At 37.2% G+C, this 27028-nt stretch overlaps 1 protein-coding gene and 1 pseudogene across 2 annotated transcripts in view; both read left to right on the forward strand.

Annotated features, from left to right (window-relative positions):
* The window catches only part of DHX29 (DExH-box helicase 29), a 44885-nt gene extending 24676 nt beyond the window's left edge, over positions 1-20209 (forward strand). Inside the window, exons 13-27 of one of the 2 annotated variants that reach the window (XM_043887285.1) lie at positions 2242-2418; positions 3772-3912; positions 4711-4855; positions 4983-5100; positions 5692-5776; positions 7161-7249; positions 8227-8355; positions 8444-8519; positions 9203-9427; positions 10571-10707; positions 11117-11210; positions 14898-15200; positions 15969-16100; positions 17647-17743; positions 19932-20209. In XM_043887285.1, coding sequence (XP_043743220.1) covers positions 2242-2418; positions 3772-3912; positions 4711-4855; positions 4983-5100; positions 5692-5776; positions 7161-7249; positions 8227-8355; positions 8444-8519; positions 9203-9427; positions 10571-10707; positions 11117-11210; positions 14898-15200; positions 15969-16100; positions 17647-17743; positions 19932-19984 — 2001 coding nt within the window. In that variant the 3' untranslated portion in view covers positions 19985-20209. The remainder of the gene's footprint in view (positions 1-2241; positions 2419-3771; positions 3913-4710; positions 4856-4982; positions 5101-5691; positions 5777-7160; positions 7250-8226; positions 8356-8443; positions 8520-9202; positions 9428-10570; positions 10708-11116; positions 11211-14897; positions 15201-15968; positions 16101-17646; positions 17744-19931) is intronic. The other variant, XM_043887286.1, reaches the window with a different exon arrangement.
* On the forward strand, positions 16112-17640 carry LOC122683586 (annotated as a pseudogene).
* Positions 20210-27028: the final 6819 nt, after the last annotated feature.

The following is a 27028-nucleotide window of genomic DNA, read 5'->3' on the forward strand; positions in this document are numbered from 1 at the left end:
AATCCAGTGATTAAGACTCCATGCTTCCACTGCAGGGACACAGGTTTGATCCCTGCTTGAGGAACTAAGATCCCGCATGCAGAGCAGTGTAGCAAAAAATAAATTTAAAAAATTGATAACCTGTATAAATTACCATCTCTTTGAGGAGGTTCCCCAGATCTGTTTCATCTATCAGAAAATATTTCTCTCAAGCTTGAGATAATATCCTGGTCAGACCAGTAAAGTAAAAACATCCAAAATTATTCCTTCTTTCTTGTATATCCTCTAAATCTGGTCACCTGGACTTTGTTGATTTTTTTGAATACTTTTCTCACATTCGTTTACTTCTCTCCATATTTACTGGTGTTGCCCTCATATAGGCTACCATTATCTTATTTAATTACTTAATAAGCTTCTAATTAAACTGCCTACTTTCTGTTTTGCTCTCTTCTACGTTCTTCACATTATAGCTAGAGTTACCTTTTTTAAAACAAAGTTCAGACCGCATGATTCTCCTCCTTTAAAATATCTTACCACCCTGACTCATCAGGATAAAGTCTCAGCTCCTTAACAGGGTTTACGAGGCCTCATATGAATCACTGGGCACCTCACCCTCTCTGTCTCTTGCCCATTCCTCGTCTCATGCTCAAGGCATAATTTTTGTTTCCTCGTTTCTTGAAATGTAGTGTGATCCCACTGTCCTCCATGATTTTGCGCAAGTTATGTCCCATGACCACTTTTTCCCCTTTATCATACTGTTCTTTCCTCCTTTTTTAAAAACTCATTTCAGTTCTCAGCATAGATGTCAATTCCCTCTTAGTAGCCTTCCTGACCACCTGAATTAGCTACTCCTTGCTGTACAACAGGAACTAATACAACATTGTAAATGAACTATAACTCCAATTTAAAAAAAAAAACCAACTATAAAACAAAACCAAAAAAGAATATTAGACTGAAAAAAAACAAAATAGCTGCCCTTCATATGTAATTTCAAGCCATCCTCTACAGAATCCTCTTAAAAGGCTATAAACTCTGAAATGACTATCTCAATCATTATTCCCCAGCATCTAGCACAATGCTGAGTACTATTTGTTGATCTCCTCTAATGGCCAACCACTCTATGAAATTTGTCTTATTTGTATTCTTGTTTCATAGAAGAAGAAATAGGCCCAGGGATATTTGAATAACTTTCCTAAAGTCATATTTTAATTGTGCAAGCCAAGAAGAATTAAGCCTAAGCAAGCAATTCCAGAGTCTGAACATTTAACCACTACTGGCTCCCTTCCAAGCAAAATGATCAGACCTGTTTTAATTTTTGTTGATCAAACCTGTTTTAATTTTTGTTGATCAATCCTGTTTTAATTTTTGTTATCTCAATGTATTCTATCTTTTGTATGCTGCTTTAAATCTCAAGAAATAAAATGAGGTAGAAATAAACCCAGTACAGCAAGTTGCAATACAGACTAGTACATCCAGCAGATACTAAGTTCTCCTAACGTCCCATGTTTCAATGCTCTATAGCAAGTTTACCGTGCTCATCCCTAAAATTCATCTGTTGGAAAAGCTTAAAACCCATTTTCTTAGGCAGTTGATAGAACCTGTCAGATTCATACTAAAAAAATTCCCCCTTTGCAGAAAAGTGTATAACCATCTGTCTTGTTGCAGTTCTGTGTCTATTCAATTTTATATTAGTGGCAGAGCTTTTAAGCATTACACTGGCTTCTGAGTGAAATTCGGGAGATACTTTAATGTTATCAGCTGAACAGTTACAGACTAACTCCTAAGGTAGAGTCTTACTATCATAGCTAATCTTGGTCATTATATGCTGATTTTTACTAACTTCAGTTTTAAAGAGGGTGACTTTATTTTCAATTTGGAAGATCTACCTCATTTGAAACACAGCTTCTCTCACCTTCTCTATGTATTGACTGTATGTAAATATTGATTGACTTTTAGTAGATTTGAAGGTCTGATTGTTTTATCTTCCTACTAGATCTTATTATTATGTAAGGGCTTCCCTGGTGGCTCAGATGGTACAGAATCTGCCTGCAGTGCAGGAGACCTGGGTATGACCCTTTGGTTGGAAAGATTCCCTATAGAAGGAAATGGCAACCCCTCCAGTATTTTTGCCTGGAAAATTCCATGGACAGAGGAGCCTGGTGGGCTATAGCCCATGGGGTTGCAAAGAGTTGAACACAACTGAGCAAATAACACCCACCTACCTTACATATGACCTTTTTTTTTTAATTCCCTTTATACTAGGTTCATGAGAGAAGTGTCCAGTCAGACTTCCTACTAATTATCTTGAAGGAAATTTTACAGAAACGTTCTGATTTACATTTGATTCTCATGAGTGCCACTGTAGACAGTGAAAAGTTTTCTACCTATTTCACACACTGCCCTATTCTGAGAATTTCAGGAAGAAGTTATCCTGTTGAGGTAAGTTTTTTTAATAATGCCTCTGTGAACAGAAACTACATTCCCACCAGTGAGTGTCCCCAGAAGATAGGCCCTTAAGTCTGCTGCTGCTGCTGCTAAGTCACTTCAGTCGTGTCCGACTCTGTGCGACCCCATAGACGGCAGCCACCAGGCTCCCCAGTCCCTGGAATCCTCCAGGCAGGAACACAAGTGGGTTGCCATTTCCTTCTCCAGTGCATGAAAGTGAAAAGTGAAAGGGAAGTCGCTCAGTCGTGTCCAACTCTTAGCGACCCCATGGACTGCAGCCTACCAGGCTCCTCCGTCCATGGGATTTTCCAGGCAAGAGTACTGGAGTGGGGTGCCATTGCCTTCTCCCCCTTAAGTCTGAGCCTAGAACTATTCCTAAGGTAATGCAAGTCAAGAGAGGACCTGGAGATGGCCGTGGGAATCAGATAGCTGAGCTGCCTTGACTGAGCTGCCAAATAGTGGGCTGGAAGGAGGATTGTGCTGAATGACATACGTCAGAGGTACACAGCATAAAACAACTCTATAGCAAAGCCAAATCTACATCCAGATTGGGGGCGCTGCCTAACAATAAGGAACTGTTTTTCCACCCATGTGGAAGTTGGATTGAGAGTTGGACTATAAAGAAGGCTGAGCTCCAAAGAATTGATGCTTTTGAACTGTGGTGTTGGAGAAGACTCTTGAGAGTCCCTTGGACTGCAAGGAGACCCAGCCAGTCCATCCTAAAGGAATTCAGTCCTAAATATTCATTGGAAGGACTGATGCTGAAGCTGAAATTCCAGTACTTTGTCCACCTGATGTGAAGAACTGATTCATTGGAAAAGACCCTGATGCTGGGTAAGATTGAAGGTGGGAGGAGAATGGGACAACAGAGGATGAGATGTTTGGATGGCATCACCAACTCAAAGGACATGAGTTTGAGTAAGCTCTGGAAATTGGTGGACAGGGAAGCCTGGTGTACTGCAGTCCATGGGGTCACAAAGAGTTGGACACGACTGAGTGACTGAACTGAACTTTCCACGCATTCCTCAAATTTAGGGGGATTTTTCTTTGAAGCTTTCTTCTATTCTTAATGTTTGCCCTTTTGGTTCAGCTGATAAAGAATCTTTAAATTGATTTTCACATGTAAAAAATATACACCATAATGTACTTTGTCCTGGAATTACTAGGGACAGATCCATCTATATCAGGCAAGTTCTTCATTCCCAAATAATGCAGGAAAAAAAGTTTTTTTAATATTCTCATTAGCATGTGGTAACATTCAGAGAGGTAGCAATTCCTTGTTCTCTTTAAGATGATATTTACTGAAATGAATTTGAGCTCACTGTTCATATGCCTTCACCTGTGCAGGTTTTTCATCTTGAAGATATAATAGAGGAAACAGGCTTTGTACTGGAGAAAGACTCAGAATATTGTCAGAAATTTCTGGAGGAGGAAGAAGAAATAACCATTAATGTTACAACCAAAGCAGGGGGAATAAAAAAGTATCAGGTAAGAAGAAAACACTTTTAAAGACATCTGATGATGATATCCAAGACACAAACTACCATAAGAGTTTTTAAATCATGTGGCTGGCACAGTGCATTCAAATACATTTTGTTAGAGGAATAACAGATATGATTATGAGCAAATTTTAAACATCATTTCTTTGATCTTTGTTTTACTGACTCTTTTACTGTTTTACTTACTGTTTGGTTTATATTTGCTTTACCTCAACGCTTTAAATAGACTGGGGCAGGCCCAGAGTCTAGATCCCTGCCACTGGTTTTCTTAGCAGCCTCTGTCCTGGCATGAGCCAGCCTTAGCTCTGTATCATCCAGGGAAGCACAGTTCTTCATAGAGAGTTAGTTTAGTTTGAATGACATAATTTTAGGAATATCACAAAAGCTACACTATCCTGCATTTTGACCAGTGGTACTATTTACATATTTTCACTGTATCTACAATATTCCATTCATCTAATGGACAAATTTAAAGTTAGTTTATCTTTTAATTAAGCAGATAAATCAAGGAAGCAAAAACTAAAATCTTTTCTTAAAACTGTAGAAAGTGTTTACATGCCAAGATTAAAAGTTTTGCTGTACTTAAGGGGGCTGGATGAAATTAATAGGATAGAGATGAAATTTTATCATACTTTAATACTGTTAAAAATTGTATTCTTGCTATATTTTAATGAAATAATGGTGACAGAAAAATACAAATTTGAATAAGTGCCAAGTAGTTTGTTTTTTCCTTCTTTGTGTTTACTTCATATTTTTGTTCAGGTTTTTCTGATTATGTTTCTTTTAGGAATACATCCCAGTTCAGACTGGAACAAGTGCCGATTTAAATCCATTTTACCAAAAGTATAGCAGTCGTACTCAGCATGCTATTCTCTACATGAATCCTCATAAAATCAACCTGGATCTCATTTTGGAACTTCTTACATATTTAGGTATGTACCTGTTTCTAATGTGTCTCCATTTGTTTTGATAAAACTTTTCAACTAACCGGAGATGTTTTATTAATATTTTATATGCTGTTCCTTATTTTTGAATATTGTATGTTTCAAAAAATTTCAGACAGAAGTCCTCAGTTCAAAAATGTTGAAGGAGCAGTACTGATCTTTTTACCAGGCCTTGCTCATATTCAACAGTTGTATGATCTCTTATCAACTGACAGAAGATTTTTTTCAGAACGGTAACTACAGATCTTCATTATATTCCTGGTAGTTTTAAAATAGAGCAATGTTTTGTACATTAAAATTCTTGATCAGAGCTTTCAAAGTCTTTTCACCTTTAGTTAAAATTGTCCATGACAAAGCAATTCTTATTTTAACTTTGTTATAGCATTTTATCTACTAAAAATTTTAGGTACTTTTTCTACATTTGTTTTATTTTCTTAATATGATTTAGCAGAGGGAAACTTGTAGTTAAAAATAACCCATGGGATGATGCAAAACCCCAGCAACATTGCAGTTTATCATCCATACAGACTGAATTGGCTCTGTACTGTGTCTGTTTTTATATAGTTTATTACTGCTGTTATCATTATCACCTTGGCATCAGAATATACTTTTTAAAATACTTTAATCCCTGCATTCATATAATTCATATTAAATTTTTCTCATCAACGAGTGTATATATATATTCTCAGAACTTTTGTGTGTGTTTAAAATTTTTCATAATAAAAAATTTTTTAATTGCTTCCTATTTGCAAATAAATTTTGTTATTCTTTGCAGTGTCTTCTAAAGAGAAACTCTTGCTAAGAACTATGATTTTAACTTTCAGATATAAAGTGATAGCTCTGCATTCTATTCTTTCAACTCAAGATCAAGCTGCAGCATTCACACTTCCTCCTCAAGGAGTCAGGAAGGTAAAACTCAGTACATCAAATTTATTTATATGTGATCCACCTGAGAACAGTTCATGAAAATGATTCCCTATCATCAAAGACAGTTATTAAGTACCTTATAGCACATGGCAGACTCCAGATGCTCTGCAGTCTAATATCATCAAAAGTGAACCCAATATTAAAATTCAATTTATATTATGTTAGGTGTTTATATTATGTGTTATCAATAACTTCAGAGGAGTGGTAGTTTAAAAACATGGCATTATTGTTGCTTTTGAGAAGGAAAAGTCACTACTATTCCTTTAAGAAGAGAACACAAAGGATGTTTGATGTCAGAAGCTACTTGAATCCTGGGAGGATTCTTTTTTGTTCTCTATAGTCTATTCATCCCTGATCATTTTTGCAACACAGAGAACATTAGGTTAGGAAACAATCTTAAGGTATTTTCATTGTCTCCTCTGTTCAGGATTCTGAATGAAGAGATACTTTGCAAAAAGAGTTTCTCAGATTCTTGTCCCAAAGCTGCTGCCATGTCTTTGGCTTTTGGCAACCTACTCAGCTTTACTTTCTCATCTTTAAAAGGGGTTGAATTAAATGTATGGTTTTCTAACTGTGCTCTGAAAACTCCAGGGGTTCATAGGTTATGCTCTGATCTGTAACATTTGGGCTTCTCTGGAAGATTTTGTCTGAAGAAAAGAATTCCACCACCTCTAAACACTTTGATCACCTAGGTCCTATCTAAGTCTTAATAATCTGGGTTCTCTTTCCTAGGATGAAGGATAAGAAAAGCAATCAATTCAGTATTGAGATAGAGTGATAACATATTGAACTGACCTAAAGTTGCCTAAATGTTTCACCTCCAAAGACTCAACAGAAGAAAAAACACACACAAGAAGAAGGGCTGTTCAGCCATCACCATTAAGAATTTTTGAGCTAGAAAGGGACCTAAGAAATCATGTATTTCTTCCTCTTAATTTGAGACCAGAGAGGTAAAATGACTTGCCCAGGTCACAAAGCTAATAAGTAGCAGAGCCGGGGCAATAAGCCACCAGTTCTTCTTACTAAAGAAAGTATTCCCTAATAATTGTAAAGTTTCTGCTGAGCAGTCTCCATTCTCTGACCCACTTTCCCATTTTACATGTATCATTTTTAAGGTGACTGACTAGAATTAAGGGACTATAGTATTTCTGTTGGAATAAGAATCTATAAGTTTAATTAATAAGCTGAGGTGATAAAATCAATTAGAGCAAATTTAAGTTACACAGTAACAGCAATTAGATTGTGAATTTTTGTAAAGAATAATTGAAATTCACTTTTTAAAATGCACTGGCTAAACTAAAGAATTTTTAAGTGATGGCACATTGCTGAAAGTAGTTACCTAAATGTTTTGGCTTTGTGTTTTCAGATTGTTTTGGCAACAAATATTGCAGAGACGGGTATCACTATTCCAGATGTTGTATTTGTAATTGATACCGGAAGAACGAAAGAAAATAAGTAAGTTTGCATTTTTTTCCCAAATCAAAACATATTTAACCTGAAAAGGGCTTGGAACTGTTGAATTGTTAGGAGACATCACAGAACCATTCCAATCAGTACATGTACTGCCAAAACAAGCACTAGATCTCAGAATCACATGGGGAACATCTCAAATGTCCTAATTCTGTCCAAAACAAAAGGTCTCAGAGAAGCTGTAGGGAAGTTTAAAATGTCTAAGAATATCAAAATTGTCAAAGAATATGTCAAAATTAATGTCATCAGTTTTCCCATAAGTAATATCAGTGTACTGCTACTGATAGGAAAGTGCTGAGAAAATTCAGACAGAAATTCTTATCAGTTAGTTTGTAAAATAAATTGTTTTACAAAAACATTATTTATGGGATTATAAAAAAGCATGGGTTTTAGAATCAGAGTTAGATTATAAATCTTGATCTATAATTTTGAGCAAGTAATATTAAATCAGTTATAATCATCAGTGTTCTCCTCATATGTAAGTGGGAAAATTAAAGTTTCATAAATTGAAAATACGTACTACAGTAATTGGCACATAGTAGATAACTTTAACTGTTAAATTTAACTTTAACAGAAAGATTATTGCTTTATAAATGTTTTGATGTTTATGTTTAACAAATAAGACCATCTTCGTGGTCTATTCTAATCTATATACACTGTCCCTAATATTAGAAAACTTCAGCAATATTTGGAAATGAGTATGACTGTCCAATACAAAATAGACTCCTGACTTTTTTTAACTATACCTTTAGAGGAAGTGTTTTCAGGGTTGAACTGTATTTTGTGAAAGGTGCTTTGAATTGTGATGCTCACAGCAGAATTTCTCACTTTTTCAAAGAATTCTTATTGCATAATTAATGGGCATTCTAATCTTCAACTTTAGAATCAAATACTTCCAGGTTTTTTTTTAGATTTTTATTTAAGTCAGTTATCTACATATCTCTCCTAAAACATTTTTCTAGGTACCATGAGAGCAGTCAGATGAGTTCTTTGGTCGAGACATTTGTCAGCAAAGCCAGTGCTCTGCAGCGCCAGGGGAGAGCTGGGCGGGTCAGAGATGGCTTCTGTTTCCGCATGTACACGAGAGAAAGGTATGGCGTAGCCTGGAGACTAAAAACACACAAACCAGCGTTTATTTCTGATAATATGTGTTTAGGATTATTTTACCTTATTTTTCAGATTTGAAGGCTTTATGGACTATTCTGTCCCTGAAATCTTGCGCGTGCCTTTGGAGGAATTATGTCTTCATATCATGGTAATCCCAAAGGAACTTAGATGAACTTTTGTTCTCCACCCCTTTATAAGAAAAAAGAAAAAGACCTAAACTTATCTTACCTTCTGTTGCACTAGATTTTCAAGTATTTTATTTACTCTGCTCTAATAAATTCCCTCTTCCCCCATATTTTATAAGGAAACCCACTGTGCTTTAAATCTGCCATAGGCACTCATACTTTAAGTATACTCATAATTTTAAGAAATTAAAATACAGACTCATAGCCCAGACCACTAGTTCTCAACTGGGGATGATATTGCTCACCAGGGAAAATGTCAGGAGACATTTTTAGTTGTCAGAGCTGCGGGAAGAGGGAGACCATGCTATGGACATCTAGTGGGTCAAGACCAGGGGTGCTGCTACACACTCTACAGTGAACAGCACCGTCCCCTAAAACGAAGAATTATCTGGGCCCACTAACAATAGAGCTGGACTTGAAAAGTCCTGACCTAGACCAAAGGCTTCTGTGTCTGAAAGATCTATAATATCCTTCAGTTCTTAGATTTTTTGGTTCTATAAAAATCAGGAATGAAGAAACTAAAAATATGCAACTGGAAAAATCTCCTCTTTGCTTAAAATTTTACTTAAATTTAGTTTCAGTTTGACCATCTTTTTGTTAATTCTTTCTGATCACATCCGAATTTTATCACTTTTTCAATCTGCAGAAATGCAATCTTGGTTCTCCTGAAGATTTCCTCTCCAAAGCTTTAGATCCTCCTCAGCTTCAAGTAATCAGCAATGCAATGAATTTACTCCGAAAAATTGGAGCTTGTGAACTAAATGAGCCTAAACTGACTCCACTGGGCCAACACCTTGCAGCTCTGCCTGTGAATGTCAAGATTGGCAAGATGCTTATTTTTGGCGCCATTTTTGGCTGCCTGGATCCAGTGGTAAGACAAGCAACACTGCTGCTTCCTCCCTGTAAATATCGTTTTGGTTGGGGAGGTATTAAGTTGGGAAAAATTTTTTTAACTAAATAGGGTGTCTGTACTAACATTAAAGCCAGAAAATCTGAATGCTTAATGAGAATTTTTGAATATTTAACTTTTTATATTTATATACAAGAAAATATCTTCATCCATATACTCTTGTGTATTGTAGGTATTATTTTGTAAAAGGGTTTTGGCTTGTCTAGACTTCTGCTATCAAACATCCCACTTGAAATATTTACTTAATTCTGTGCGTGTGTGTGTGTATATATATATATATATATATAGTAGATGATTCATATAGTAGATGGATTCATTGAGAGTTTTGAACTCCACATTTAAGTAGAATCAAAACTTCCTTCCTTTTTTCTGGGTTTTCTCTGAGCTAGCAATTACCAGCAATTCTGTTTTCTCAAATTATCTCAGAATTAACAAACTTTTTGCCTCTCTCTGAATCTCTTGCCTGCTTTGCCATTCCAACTTTATCAAGTTGTAGCCTTTTCTGGGACTACAAATAAGGCTGTTTGAAATCAAAATGGGGAGAGTATGACTTACTCTAGTCTTTTTTTTTTTCTAGTATCAGAAATATATACCAGAATTGTGTTGAGTCTAAGAAATATCTACTGCCATGATAGTTGATCTGAAAAGCTGCAGCAACAACAAATGGGTTGTTATATAGTCCAAATTATGTAAGAATTACTTAAAGAGCATTGCAGGCAATGGAAATTCAGACTCAGTGTCAAAATTCTGATCTGTGATTAAGGAATTTCTTTTAACTGTGTGACAATCAGTCACTTGCACAAATACTCATTTTTTAAAATCCCTGATTCTGTTGGTATTACTTCCCTGTCTCACAAAGATGATATTAAAAGTAAATGACAAAAAAAAAAAAGTAAATGACAGATTTTTAAAATTCCATAAAATGAAGCTAAAAGTAACTAATTAAAATGAAAACACTAGCTATTATAAAACATAGTAAATTCAAAAGAAGAAACATGCAACTTGAAAGTGCTGTTATTTTATGATTTGCTTTCTATTACAATACAAATCAGCTTTCAGTGTGTACCTCTTTAAGGTTCAATTTTTTTGTTTATTTATGGGTAGGCAACATTAGCTGCAGTTATGACAGAGAAGTCTCCTTTTACCACACCAATTGGTCGAAAAGATGAAGCAGATCTTGCGAAATCAGCTTTGGCCATGGCAGATTCAGATCATCTGACAATCTACAATGCATACCTGGGGTAAAGAAATAATCTGGGTTTTGTCAGTAGGTCAAACCTGAGGGTATTTACTTTTTAAAAAATTTATCTTTGACTTTTATTAAAAAGATACATTTAAGGTTTAAATTTAGTATTAACTAGTTACTTTATCTGTCAAGTATAATTACTTTAGACATTTGTATTTTTATAATCCTAAAATTTAAGAACAATGTACTTTGTATTACTATGTGTATATTACCTTATATTTGAAGTTATTAATATTCTGATATACATAAGCAAAGAATACCTATATTGTAGTTGAAATTGACTGGCTCTTAGAATAGGCAAGGCCCTTCCTGGTTTTATATGATTATAATATAATTAAAGCTATGGTTAGTACCTCTGAAAGTGAGTTTGAAAACATTAAACTTCGGTCATTTTTCTTACGTAGATGGAAAAAAGCACGGCAGGAAGGAGGCTATCGTTCTGAAATAGCATATTGCCGGAAGAACTTTCTTAATAGAACATCACTGTTAACCCTAGAGGTAAGTCTTAATGCAGCTGTCTTAATTTAGGGTCATATGGTGGACCAGTGGGATTATTTTGGAAAAAGAAATGCCTAGGATAGTGCTTGATACATAGTAAGTGTTCAATAAACATTTGCTGAATTAATAAATTTGTGATTTTTTTGTTTTGTTTATCACAACAGGTAACCTGTATTATATGGTGATTCAAAATAGTATTTAACAGGGACTTCCTTGGCTGTTCAGTGGTTAAGACTCTGTGCTTCCAAAATAGTGTTTAACAATCATATTATATTCAGGAAGTGGTCAAAGATGCAACATGATTTCATAGAAATAACACTAGTTTGAGAATTAGGATAGTTGTCTATTCAACAGCTCAAACTTGGAAGTTAATTTAGTCTCAGTTTCTCATTTAAAAAAGAGAAATTGAATTGGGCATATTCTACAGTTTTTCTCAACTCTGAAAACCAGTTGTTATTTTGAATTATTATGGAAATTTTCAACTATACATAAAAGTAGACAATAGTATAGTGAACTGTGTACTCATTTCCCACTTCCATAATTATCAACATGTGCTCAATCTTGTTTTCCTTATACTCCCCTTAATCCACTATCTACCCTCTAGATTATCTTGAAGCAAATCCCAGATGTCAGGTTGTTATATATCTCTGAAGTATAGGACTTTTTTCTTTAGCATTATGCCTTGAAAAATAATTCCTTTATATCATCAACTATACAGTGTTTAAATATCCCTGATTTTTCATAATTTTTTTTTTACAGCTAGTTCAAATCATGATCCACACAAGGTCCACACATTAAAATTGGTTGATATTTCTCAAGTGTAGGACAACATTTAAAGGGAAATGGTGTTTAGTGCAGACATGCTATAAAAGTATTCAGAAAATAAACTTACCTCTCACATAATTCCCCTATTCTGTGCTCATATTTTAAAAGGTTGTCTGGCTCAGGTTCAAGATAAGGAGAGAGAAGCAACACTCCTTTGTCTGCACCCCACTTCCTCCAGGCCTTCAAGTTGCCTCCCACTCCCTCCCTTCTATCAGCCTTTTCTTCGCCTCCCCTAGGCTACAGGGTTTTCAGTTCTTTCCCAGTCTTGTAGTATTACAGCAACTGTTTGTCTGATTTTTCTTCTCCTAGAATTAAAGTCCCTTAAGTCCCAAACCAGAAACCTCAAGGAAATCCTAAATGTAAACTTAATCTTTTAATCACTTATATCCTGTCTACTTTAAAATTACTCCTCCTTGCAAGACAGCAAAAGAGACACAGATGTAAAGAACAGACTCTTGGACTCTGTGGGAGAAGGCAAGGGTGGGATGATTTGAGAGAATAGCTTAGAAACATGTATATTATCATATGTGAAATAGATCGCCAGCCCAGGTTCGATGCATGAGACAGGGTGCTCAGGGCTGGTGCACTGGGATGACCCTGAGGGATGGGATGGGGAGGGAGGTGGGAGGGTGGGTCAGGATGGGGAATACATGTACACCCATGGCTGATTCATGTCAATGTATGGCAAAAACCACCACAATATTGTAAAGTAATTAGCCTCCAATTTTTTAAAAAATGGCAAATAAATAAATAAAATTGGATTAAAAAAAAAATGCTCATCCTCCCTATGGTATTTTAGCTGATTGGCACTACTAAAGGTAGAAAAAGATTTTAAGCAACAAGTATTAGATGGTTGCCATTAGTAAACATTGTCAGAGTTCTTTAGGAAATTGTTTCCCAGAGACAAGTGAAGAAGGTTCTTGCAGTCTAGGATCAGAATCCTCTGTAATTCTTCCTCAGTGTTCTCTATGTGACCATCCTCACTGAGTAAAACTCTTGAAAGCAGAGCTACTGCTAAAGTAGATATACTGAATGAAAATGCATTCAGGCACATTTTTATTGCTTTCGCATATTAGACATTCATATTTTATGATATTTAAAGTCTTGGGAAGATAATCTGTACCAAAAAATCAGTTATGTTATATAATCAGGTGACCCCTTAACATTTCAGTATCTTTTTTTCTTCCCTAATGTAATTTACACTATAGCTTAGTAAATAATGATTGGGCATCATGTCAGTTTTTTTTTTAATTGAAGTATGGTTGATTTATAAAATAATATTTCAGGCGTACAGCATAGTGATTCAGTATTTTTCTAGATTACACTCCATTAGAAGTGATTACAAAATACTGACTATAATTCCTTATGATGTACAATATATCCTAGTGGCATATCTCTTTTATACATACTTGTGTGTACCTCTTAATTCCATATCCCTATCTTGCTCCTCCCCCTTTCCCTTCCTCCAGTGGTAACCACTTGTTTGTTCTCTATATCTGTGAGTCTGTTTCTGTTTTGCTGTATACATTTATTTATTTTAGATTCCACAATTAAGTGATATCACACTGTATGATATGTATGTCTTTCTCTGTATGTCTTTCTCTGCCTTATTTCACTAAGTATACTGTTTAGTCTATCAACATTGCTGCAAATTATCTTTTTTTTCATTTTTACAAAAGTTTTATTATATATTTATGGAACTTGAGGAATAGTAATATATTAAGACATTTCTTCAAAGGATAAGCTGTGTTAAACTTGAAAATAAACTGGTATGTTAATGAGATGCATAATCTAAAGAGTTTGCTAAACTAATAAAGTATTATTTATTCAAAGAATAATGCACAAGGACTTCCTGGTGGTCCAGTGGTTGGCATTCCGTGCTTCCAATGCAGGGGTCATAGATTTGATCCGTGGTCAGGGAACTAAAATCCCACATTCCATGATATGTGGCCAAAAAAATTAAAAAAAAAACAACAATGCAGAGATATATACTTCATGCTGCTGGCTTTACTTAGTAATATGATGGATTAGGAAAATATTTGACAAATGTTAATATTCATAATAAGGTTAGAAATGAAACATTTTAGCATGCCAAATTCTATAAGGTTTTTTAAATTAGCGTGTAGTTGGTTTATAATATTAATAAATTTTAGGTATACCACATAGTGACTCACAAATTTTAAAGATTATAGTCCATTTATAGTTACTACAGAATATTGGGTTTTATTGGGTATATTCCATGTGCTGGCAACATATCCTTGTAACTTAATTATTTTACACATAGTAGATTGTATCTCTCAGCCACCTACCCCTACCTTGCCCCTCCCTCCTTCCCTCTCCCTACTGGTAACTACTAGTGTGTTCTCTGTGTTTGTGAGTGTTTCTTTTTGGTGTTATATTCACTAATTTTATTTTTTTTTTTGGAGTCCACATATAAGTGATAACATATAGTATTTGTCTTTGTCTGTCTGACTTATTTCACTTAGCATAATGCCCTTCAGGTCCATTCACTTTGTAGCGAATGACAAAAATTCATTCTTTTTTTTGCCAAATAATATCCCATTGTGTGTGTGTGTATTATCTTTCTCCATTTGTCTATTGATGGACATTTGGGTTTCTTCCATGTCTTGGCTATCGTAAACATCTATGAATATTGGAGTTAATGTATCTTTTCAAATTAGTGTTTTCATTTTTTTCTGGATATATGCCCGGGAGTGAGATTGCTAGATCATGTGGTAATTTTCTTTTTAGCTTTTTGGAATCCTGTCCCTTTTGATAGGAAACAGTAATATAAAGTACAAGGCTGGTTGGCACCTTCTTTAATCGATTATGATCTTGTCTCTTTTTAACAAACCAATCTAGGATGTAAAGCAGGAGTTAATCAAGTTAGTTAAAGCAGCAGGATTTTTATCATCTACAACTTCTAATAGCTTGGAAGGAAACAGAGCCACACAGACCCTCTCCTTCCAAGAAATTGCCCTTCTTAAAGCTGTACTTACTGCTGGACTGTATGACAACGTGGGGAAGATAATCTATACAAAATCAGTTGATATTACAGAAAAATTGGCTTGCATTGTGGAGACAGCCCAAGGCAAAGCACAAGTACATCCATCCTCAGTAAATCGAGATTTGCAGACTTATGGATGGCTTTTATACCAGGAGAAGGTAAAATGCTCATTCTTAAATTCCAGTATTTGGGACATTATTCTAGAAGTCAGTCATAAGAAATTTGGATGCCCACCAAATACTATATATGGTTCTTAAACTGAGTTATTCATGTTTATTCATATTTGAAATCAAGATGTTCATGGTGTCTCAACAAAAATATAAACATGTCTTTTTTCCACATTTCCAAATAAGGGGGATATGGAATGGGATAGAACTAAACGTGATGTTGCAACAGTCTGAGACACAGTGCAACCTAAGATGACTTAATAGCAAATATTTGTAGATTAAAACAGTCAATCTTTTGAATCATAGCTCATTAAATTAATAAAGATCCATAATTTCAAGCATTGGCTTGAGTAACTCCCAGCTTATCAGCAAACTTAAATGTGTAAAACATGACAAATTCCTGACTAATGGTCATTGCTGAACCTTGCTGTAGAAACCGGACACTTTGAAACTTAATCATAATTTTATCTTTCCATTAATTATTTAACAGCATTAGCATAACACTGCTTGTTCATACTTTATGTTCAAGGTATACAATTCAGCCTTACAATTAATGTTTAAAATCCTTTAATGGTATAAATACACAGGTGGTGACTATGATTATTATAAAATAGATTGTGCAACAGAATGTAGACATGTAGCTTTATAAAACATGATTTAAAATAGTAGCAAATTACAGAGAAATGCTTACATGAAACAGATAAATGAATTTTTTATTATTTTAGGCTGTGAAGTGTTTTTTTTTTTTTTTTAATACAGATACGATATGCCCGAGTGTATTTGAGGGAAACTACCCTAATAACCCCTTTTCCAGTGTTACTTTTTGGTGGTGATATAGAAGTTCAGCACCGGGAACGCCTTATCTCTGTTGATGGCTGGATCTATTTTCAGGTACGTGCTACAACTGATCTTAAAATTTTACTGCCAGTACCATTGAGGTAGTTTTTTTTTTTTTTTTTATTGGAGTTTGCTTGATTTCTTCCTATGGTTTGACTTAAATAGAAGACGTCTGTATTTTATCTTGCCTGTATGGTTTTAAATCTGTTTAAGTTTAAAATCCAACTATATTCCTAATTGCATATTGCATTTATTGTCAGTAATAATAATTTGCCATGTGTGTGGACTTCAGTAGTTAACTTTACATGGATCATCCTAATTTAATACCCCTAACAACCTTGTTAGACGATTTCTTTCTATTGACGAGGCACTTAAGTTGAGTGAGAAGTTAAATAGCTTACATGGATTGTTAATGGTAGAGCAAGGTTTAAACCTAGAACTGTCTGATCCTCACACTTGCGCTCCTTCTGCTATATCATGCCACCTATAAAAAGACACAAATTCATTTGATTCATACTGTTAAAATTCTCCTCTGGAAAAATCAAACCAACCAGTGCTACCGACAGTAAGTTTATTTCTCTGTAACTTATCAACATTGACCACTTTAAGCAAATCTAATATATTCTGCTATGATATACCATGATAGCTGTTTGTCTAAGACTGGAGAGGTAAATTTTAAAGGCAGATTAAAAAATATGTGCACTTCTCACAGAGAGGGGGAGATGGTGATAGTGTTCTATAACTGGATTGTGGTGATGGCTGTACAACTCTATAAGTTTATTAAAAATCATTGAGTTGTACATGGTGAGTAAATTTTTATGATCTATAAATTATTCCTCAGTAAAGCTATTTTAAAAAATTCCATTTTAAAACCTGTAGTCCTCTTTCTTCCTCTTCCGGGGACGATATCTAGAGGCATTCAGGATGGTCCAGTGTCTGACCTACCGTCATAGGCCGTCCTACAGTACAGCCTCTAACAAAACCAGGCTGTCCCGAATCCCTGGTAATGGAATTGTTTACCTTTATACCAAGAAGGTTGGGAAAGCACCAAAGCCGCATGTGGGCTCTGCCCAGGCCGACTTCAAGGAGTTCATGCTGTGAGACCTAAGGTTCTTATGTGGTTGTCTAAAATGAAAAAACACATCAGCTGGGCTATGATGGTTCCGTGTGTGCTAAATATGTCCGTGACAGGACAAGCATGCTTTCCTCATCAAGGAGCAGAAGATGGTTGTGAAAACGTTGGAAGCACAAGCACAGAGAAAGCTAAATTAAAAAATGAAGCATTTTTGAGCAATAAAATCAAAAAGCACAAAAATGAAACTGTAGTCCTCACTCCCATAGAGTTGATACAAGAGAAGAAAATAATTACAAAATGGTTGCTTTATTCTGGAAAGAGGTATCAAGTTTATGGGTACTTAATAAGGAAATTGAAGTTTATGTCTCTTAGCTGCAGACGGAAATTTATTTTTCTCATAACATTTTATATTTAAGTCAATATGTGTTAAAGCACATCATAAGGCATATATGCTTACCTTGATTTTATTTGAACACATTCACACTCCCCGGGATTAAGGTTGTTCAATTTGTCATCTCTCAACAGGCACCTGTTAAGATAGCTGTCATTTTCAAGCAGCTACGAGTTCTCATTGATTCTGTTTTAAGAAAAAAACTTGAAAACCCTAAGATGTCTCTTGAAAGTAAGTGTGTGACTCTAAGAAAGAGGAACTTTCTCTGAGGTTCTCGTTATGTTTCTCTACCAGTCTTCCAAATGTAGAGCTGTTGGTCTATAATCCTTCCAACAGAAATCTGCAATGGACACCTGAGTTGCCTGTTAGCCTGGTATGTGCTTTGCTGTGCTTAGTCACCCAGTCATGTCCGACTCTTCATGACCCCATGGACTGTAACCTGCCAGGTCGCTCTGTCCATTGGGATTCTCCAGGAAAGAATATTGGAGTGGGTTGCCATGCCTTCCTCCAGGGTAGTCTGGTATAGTATTTCCCAGACTTGCCAAATGATCAGAGTTATCCTGGCAGTTGTTAAATATATATATATTGTTTATATATATCTATATGGTCCAAAGACCTAACTCAGGCATACTGAATCTCCTCTATAGGGGAGGCCTATGGCTATATGCTATTTTATAATCTTTTCATCTGTAATACTTACCCTGTACTACCATCCCCATTTTTAAGTGCAGTTATTTTTAATAAACCAGGTTGTTTTTCTGGTAGAATTTCTTATGTTTAGGATTTGGGCAGTTGCATCTTCATGCTTTGACTTAATGTTTCTCTGTTTCCTATATTTTCTGCAAACCTGAGTTTGAGCCCTCGGTCGGGAAGATCCCCTGGAGAAGGGCATGGCAGCCCACTCCAGTCTTCTTGCTGGAGAATTCCATGGACAGAGGAGCCTAGTGGGCTACAGTCCATGGGGTCACAAAGAGTTGGACATGACTGAGCGACTAACATACATACACATTCTCTATATTTCCTGAAAACTGGTAGTTATATCTAATGACTTGATTAGAATCTGGTTTTTAGAAAAAGAATATTTTTTGGTTGGTGCTATATCCTTCCCATTGCATCACATCAGTTTGATTTTCCTGTTTTTAATGATAAGAATTGATCAGTTTGTTCAGTGTGATTATATTTAACAGACATCCCAATTAATTCTAGTCGGTAGGCAAGTTGGGGAGCCACTGCCCTGAAGTCTCACACTTTATGTTAATTTCCATAACTGAAGGTGAATGAGTAAGCACTTAACTGTTAGCTTTCCTGTACTGCTGGGAACTTAGATCCGGTCGTGTGGGCTCTTCCCTTGAGGAACTCTGTGCACTACAACACAGCCTAAAACAAACCAAAAAAAATACATTATATTAAGGACAGGTTGAACCTCAACTTTTAAATTAAGAAAAGTCAATTTAAAAATGATTTCAGTGTCTCCCTTTGCCATAACAGGAAAAGTAGAACCTGCCCTCTGATGAAGCATGTATCTTTGATGAGGGTGGATGAAGTACATTAGTGTCCTCTATTTCTGGACTTAGAGAAGTTGGGATACAAGGGACACCAAGCTTTTGAAAAAGAAATAACTGAAGTTTCTCTTGTATTTTCTTTTACTATACTATTCCTCAGACTAAAAATCATAGTTCTTTCTAGACCTGTCATGTTCGCCTTACAGCCAGTGAACTTTCTTCCCTCACTCCTTTTTATTTAATGCCACTATAGCCTCCAAGAGCCTGAGTGTCAGGCCATGGACCCAGTTATCAAAATTCTCCATTGCAGTCATTGAAACATAGACCATTTTCTTACTGAAGTGTCTAATAAGATAAGAATTTCAGTCTTGGAGTCCTGATAATTACAACTATTCAGAAAGTAGTTATGAAGTCACAATATCAGACCAACTGATTAAAAGCAGAGGCAGCTGTTAAAACCTCTAACAAATAATGTAGCCCTTATTTAGTCTGTTTGTCCAATTAATTGGTGTTTGATTCCTTTGTTGTGTAGAGAGGTCTGTCACTTTGCCATCTACACTTCTAGAGCACTTCCCTGGTAAATTTTTTTGTTTCCTTTGAACTAAACATGGAGAAACAGATAAAGAGTGCTTTATTCCTTGCCCATACTGTTGGCATCCTGGCTAATTCTGAAGTACATGGATGAATCAAAAAGTAGACTTGAACTAGGTGAAAAAGTTAGGAAATTTACTGTCTAAATAGAATTTTTAAGAAATAATAGAGGCATATCTAGTTTTATAAGTGAATTGCTGGTGTTAACTCTGTATTCTAATTTAAAAGAATCTTTTAATAAAGTATACCTGTGGCTTACATGTGTATACACTGAAAAATTAGTCAGTGGTGAATTTATTCATTGGTTTTTTCCTTCTTCCATCCAGATGACAAGATTCTCCAGATCATTACTGAATTGATAAAAACAGAGAATAATTGAAACTGCAATTCATGATCAACTGCTTTGAAGAGAGTCATGAAATTAGGTGAAAATGGACCATCCCATGAAGTATTTCAGTACTTAAAATGTTGGTACTAGTCATCATGTGAAGGTGGTGGGAAAAAGCACATACTTTAAACGTGTGGAATTTTCTAATTTCTTTTTAATGATAGTTATTCTCAGTGTATTTGCCACTACATTTACAATAAATTCTTTGGTATCATCCATGTGGTATGCATCATCATGTGCCTCACGGGCAAAGCCTGTGTCTGTAGTATCGTAACTTACTATTGTGATTCCCTGCGTACCCACCTCGTCCTCTTATCAGTCCTTGATGTCTAGAGAGTTCAAGCCTTCTTGAGGAGGAAAAGATCTAAAGATCTTTCTCCCAAAGGAGAAAGTGAGCTCCAAAACCAGTTGTAATTAAATTTTCACAAAAATATACAACTTCAGTTATTTAATATTTGATAGGAAAAGTCAAAACTTAAATAAGGTATACACTATTAATAGATGCCATCTACATTAGTAGCATTCACTAAAGCACGGAGGATAGGCAGCAATGGATAATGCTACTGTCAAGCCGGGGTGACACCATTTGCACCATTTTCCTCAATCATAAGCTTTGATATCACTGCTCTTGAATCTTTTTTGTACCGATAATAGGATTGATAAGGTCAGTAACTTTAAGATACTAAAGCATACTTAGATATTTTTCAGTGGTTTTCTTTGTTTTACTTACTGGGGATTTTTGAAACTCCATCTTGATTATGTTGAGGAATTTTCCATTTTCTGTCAAGATTGTTTAGGAACCTCAAATATATTTTTGTGTAGACCAAATGGCAAAAATTGTATCTGAAGGACAAAAGATTAGAATTGAGTAGGTACTTAGTGACTATAGTTGACCCTCCACACAGTGGTACCAACCCTCCACACAGTCAAAAATCTGTGTGTAACTTCTGACTCCCCCAAAACTTAACTTCTACTAGCCTACTGTTGGCCAGAAGCCATACAGCTGATTAACATATATTTTCTGTTGTATCAGGGCTTCCCTGGTGGCTCAGCTGGTAAAGAATCTGCCTGCAATGCAGGAGACCTGGGTTTGATCACTGGGTTGGGAAGATCCCCTGGAAAAGGGACCAGCTACCCACTCCAGTACTGATGTGGCCTGGAGAATTCCATGGACTGTATAGTCCATGGGGTCACAGAGAGTCAGACACAACTGAATGCCTTTCACTTTCACTTTTCTATGTTATATCTAACATACATTTTATACATTCATGAATACCTTTTTCTTAATTTTTTTTTTAAATATTTCTAGGCTTCATGGCTCATCTGCAGGTTTTTTACATTGTTGCAAACGTCAAACATTTTCCAATATATTTATTGAAAAAAATCTCTGTAAGTGAACCCACACAGTTCAGACCTATGTTGGCCAAGGGGCAAGTGCATTTGTTGATGAATGAATAAAAGAAGCTGTAACTGTCACTTTATGTGCAGATGAAAGTAAAAATAGTAGCAATCTCTCATTTTAGGTTTCTGCTTGCAGTGTGAGAAATGAATTGACAGCAAGGAGTCAAATGTGGCTGTGGTTAGGAATCCCTCTCCAGTGCCATTAATAGAAATGGAAATGTTAAAGAGCTAGATAGGTGCTGGAGGCAGTTCAACTTGTGAAATACAAGGACATAGAAATTGTGAAGTTGTGCTGGTGGAACTAACGTTAATAGACTACTTTGTGTGTGCATGCTAGTGCCCACGTGTTTTTTGTGTACTGACTTATTTAATCTCCACAACAACCCTACGAGGTAGGTAGTGCATTATCTGCATTTTACAGATGAGGAACCTGAGGCCTGAGGAAGTGAAATAACTGGTCCAAGATCAGGCTGATAGTAAGAGGCAGAAGAATCATTATGGCTCTGGCGCTATTTACATTTCTGAAATGTAACCATTCCTTTGAAAATGTGAAAACAGTGGCTCACTTGAGGATTAGGATCATAGAGTTAGAGTCTTTCGCACAGAGGTGATAGTTAACAATGTGGGAATGAAGATAACCACCAAAGGAGAGAGCAGATAGAAGATAAGTGATGTTAAAATCTTACAGAACTCCATATTTCAAAGTCCATTCACTCCTTTACATCTCCTCAGCCATAACGCAGACCGACATCACCATCATCTTTCACCTACATCACTAGTAATATCCAAATTTGGCTCTCCCCTTCTTACCCCTCTCTAATCCATCTTCCCTACAACTGTAAGAATGATCTTTTGAAAAGGTTATCTGTTGCTTGGCTGATTCAACCCTTGCCTGGCTTCCCATTGCCCTTAAAGTATGAACTTCAAAACCTGGCTGCAAAGCTCTAAGTGATCTGGAGCTTGCCACCTTCCAACTCCTCTCTACCTCTTCTTGCAGTGCTCCAGCCACACCAGGCTCCTTCGGAATCCCAGAAGATGCCAAGTGGCCTTTTAATTATTTATACATGTTCTCTGTTCTGGTTCTTTACCACACAGCCTATCCTGCTCCTTTGCTGTCTTCACAGACCACCCGACTGACTTCCTCACTGACGATCCTGCTGAAGTGTAGCTCCCCTTTTAATCACTCAACACACAGTACTTTGCAGAAGTACCATCTGCTTTCTGTCTTCTCCCGTGGGACCACAGACTGCATTTTGACTGTTTTCCCATGCTACTGTATACTGGCTGCAGCACATACAGGCATTCAATAAAAGTCTGCTGAAGATGAATGAGGTATGAGGAGGGGCAGGGTCAGGCATTCTTGCCGAAGTCCAGGAAGGAGAGTTTCTGGGAAGCAAGGGTTTGTCAACAGATATTACAGACTAAGAAAAGACTTCCAGATTTCATAAGCAGGTCCTGCTTTTGAGAGCAGTATTTGAATTAAGGGTGGCAAGGAAGGACACTGAGAGGTCCCACAGCCGCCTACACATTCAGTGGTTTGCTAAAGGCACTTGCAGGACTACTATGATAGAGATATACAATAGGATCGGCCAGCGGAAAAGACACTTCACAGGGAGTCTGGAGGAATCTACCAACAGGCTGTCTACGTGTGTGCAATGTCTCTGTCCAGAGAAGCTTGTTGGAGACTCGAAGTCCAAGGATTTTACTGAGGGCTGATTACAGGCACAAAGACCAAAATCATAGCTCTCAAAATTCCAGCCTCCCAGAAGGAAAGCAGGCATTCAGTGCCTCAAGCAGAAAAAAGCATTATCTGAAATGCAGGGAACTGTTAAAAAACCAAATTCTCAGGCTCCAGCCAAGAGCCAGCCCTGCAAACAGACCCTTCTAAAGACAGCAACCTCAGGACTGCTGTGTTCAAAACTGGCCTGCACAGTCACAAAGCTACCAAATCCATTCCATTCCCACAAAGGACTTTTAGGGAATGATTACAAACTAAAAGGTGGGGCACCAAGTAAAAAATACTCCTTACAGATGTGATGAAGAAACAGGAAGCAGAAGAGGTTGAAGAAGGAGATACTTTAGGATAAAAAAAGACCCTCACTGATTTGCAGATAAATAACTAGCTGAGGTTGAGGATAATACTACCATTGGAAGGAGCCCAAGAAAGAACTAAAGAAGAATATAGAGAACAACTTGAAAAGGCTTTTTGGCTTTTCCCACCCAGAAATGCTTAGGTACTTGAGGAGATAAGCAACTTAAGTTAATAAAAGGCTTTTTTGCATTCAAGTGACCTTGGTGTTGGGCTTCCCAGGTGGCACAGTAATAAAGAATCTGCCTGCCAATGCAAAAGACGCAAGAGATGCTGGTTTGATCTCTAGGTCAGGAAGGTCCCCTGGAGGAGGAAGTGGCAACCCACTCCAGTGTTCTTGCCTGGAAAATTCCATGGACAGAGGAGCCTGGTGGACTACAGTCCAATCAGTCAGTTCAGTTGCTAAGTCATGTCCAACTCTGCGACTCTATGGACCACAGCATGCCAGGCTTCTCTGTCCATCACCAACTGCTGGAGCTTGCTCAAACATTGAGTCTGTCAGGCCATCCAACCATCTCATCCTCTGTCGTCCCCTTCTCCTCCTGCCTTCAATCCTTTCCAGCATCAGGGTCTTTTCCAATGAGTCAGTTCTTTGCATCAGGTGGCCAAAGTATTGGCGCTTCAGCATCAGTCCTTCCAATGAATATTCAGGACTATTTCCTTTAGGATTGACTGGTTTGATCTCCTTGCAATCCAAGGGACTCTCAAGAGTCTTCTCCAACACCACAGTTCAAAAGCAACAATTCTTCGGCATTCGACCTTCTTTATGGTCCAACTCTCACATCCATACATGACTACTGTAAAAACCATAGCTTTGACTAGATGAACCTTTGTTGGCAAAGTAATGTCTCTGCTTTTTAATAGGCTGTCTAGGTTTGTCATAGATTTTCTTCCAAGGAGCAAGCGTCTTAATTCCATGGCTGTCCATAGGGTCACAAAGAGACATGACTGAGCATGCATACATACACATGACCTTGGGATCTTAGAGTGAAACAGACTCTATTTTGTCTTCTTTATGGCTTTCTTAATAACATTTTTGTTCTCTTATTTTATTGTAAAAATATAGTATATAATACGTATAACATAAAATATGTTAATCGATTGTTGACATCATCAATAAGGCTTCCAATGAATAGTGGGCTATTAGTAAACTTACCTATGGATTTTCAGTAGCATGGCACGAAGGGGAAGGGTTGGTGCCCCAACCCTACAGTGCTGAAGGGTCAACTGCACACTGCAAAATGATCACCACAATAAGTCTTGTTAACATTCATCACCATGCATGGCTATAAAAATTTTTTTTTCCTTTTTTCTCTTTCTTCATTCCTTTTTGTTCTTTCTTACAATGAGAACTTTTAAGATCCACAGGACTTTGTGGAAAACAATTATATTGCAGAGGTTCTCCCACAGGAGTGAAAGTCTGGGGCCACACACATCAGGTTCCCCAATCTGGGGGTCTGACATTGGGAAGAGGAGCCCCCAGAGCATCTGACTTTGAAGGCCAGCGGGACTTGATCACAGGAACTCTACAGGACTGGGGAAAACAGAGACTCCGCTCTTAGAGGATGCACACAAGGTCTTGTAAACACAAGGACCTTGGGGGAAAAAAACAGTGATTGCATAGCAGCCTGGACCAGACCTACATGCTGATCTTGGAGGGTCTCTTGAGGAAGTAGGAGGCAGCTGTGACTCATGGTGTGGGCAAGGACACTGGTGGGCAAAGAAAGACTGAGGGCAAGAGAAGAAGGGGGTGACAGGAGATGAGATAGCTGGATGGTATCAGTGACTCAATGGACATGAGTTTGAGTAAACTCCAGGAGATATGAAGGACCCCAAAACCTGGCATGCTGCAGTTCATGGAGTCGAAGAGTCCTACACGACTTAGTGACTAAACAACAACAACATACAAAAGGCAGATTCCAATGAAGAGAGCCCAGTCAACTCAGCCCATGCCACTCAGGCATAGAGAGACCAATCCCAGTGTCCAGTAAGAGTCAGAGATAAAGAGAACAACTTCACCAAAGTACCACCCTTAAGAACTAGCTGGTGAAACTGTGTTAGTTGTTCAGTCGTGTCCAACTCTTTGCAATCCCATAGACTATAGCCCACCAGGCTCCTCCAGCCATGGAATTCTCCAGGCAAGAATACTGGAGTGGGTAGCCATTCCCTTTTCCAGGGGATCTTCCTGACCCAGAAACTGAACCCAGGTCTCCTCCACTGCAGGCAGATTTGTTACTGTCAGAGTCACATTAATGCAGACAAACCACACATGAGGCCAAGGAAAATAGGTCCACCATAAGGGCAGGGCTTATGGGTGACAGTCATAAAGAACTACTAAAAGGAGTAAAGAAAGAGATTTTACAGTTAGGTTTGAGTAGCCTGCTATTCAGGTTATGGATTTCTGAGGCCATATAGAAAGGGAATTGCTATATAACTCTATTCATGGGTATGGCAGCTAACAAGTAAAATTCATTCTAACGTAAAGACCTCACCTACCGGGAAAACACTAAGAGATATAATCTAGGAGTAAATTGGAATTTTACTAGAGTAAACAATGGTACCAAATTAAAATTCTATCCAGTCAAGAATCCCAACAACTAGGTCAAGACAAAGTCACACAACTAGTCAGTAGTAGAGCTTTAGACTAGAATCTGTAGAAGAAGGAATCAGTGCTGTGTATATGCATTTGTTCCTAGTTTTGCAACATCAATTCTCTGGATATATTATCCCCTCAGTTTTCTAGTTGATATGTTTGTAAAAGATTCTATTCTAGCCTCTAGATAACAAAAGAGAAAAGGGTCAGGTGAGTGTGGCAACTGTGGTCCAATGGGGGTATCTGGACCCCCTAAAGTAAAAGCCAAACAGAATCAGGACTGTCTGTCCGTGTCCATCCGCTGGGTTTTGCTATGTGGACAAAAAGGAAATGTTGTCTGCTATTTCAGAAAACAAGGAGTGTTGCGCCATCAAGCCATCAGCTACTACAGCCTCATCCCAATTGCCTTACTCCCCACCTCAGTGTACCCTGAAGGGAGTTTAGGATGGAGAAAAACAGGATACTGGCCCTAGATGGTTAAGATGTCTATCAAAGGAATAATTTCAATGAGCCCAAACTCTTGCATCTTCCCATACACAGAAACAGAGAAGGAAATGAAAACCCACTCCAGTATTCTTGCCTGGAGAACCCCATGGACAGAGGAGCCTGGTGGGCTACAATCCATGGGGTTGCAAGAGTCAGACACAACTCAGCGACTAAAGAGAGAGAGACACAGAAAGGCACTAAAATTATTAACTTGAGATGTGTGTTCTTTTGTAATTAGCAGTCATCTTTTTATAAATTAGACTACATGATTTGATGGACATGGGTTTGGGTGAACTCTGGGAGTTGGTGATGGACAGGGAGGCCTGGCGTGCTGCAGTTCATGTGGTCACAAAGAGTTGGACACAATTGGCTACAGAACTGAACTGATATAGTATATCCTAGTGAGTGTGTGTGTATATATGAAGAGCTTGATTTTGTTAACTAAAAGATATATAAAAACACATAC

The sequence above is a fragment of the Cervus elaphus genome, chromosome 25, assembly GCF_910594005.1.
Source record: "Cervus elaphus chromosome 25, mCerEla1.1, whole genome shotgun sequence".
Lineage (NCBI taxonomy): Eukaryota > Metazoa > Chordata > Mammalia > Artiodactyla > Cervidae > Cervus > Cervus elaphus.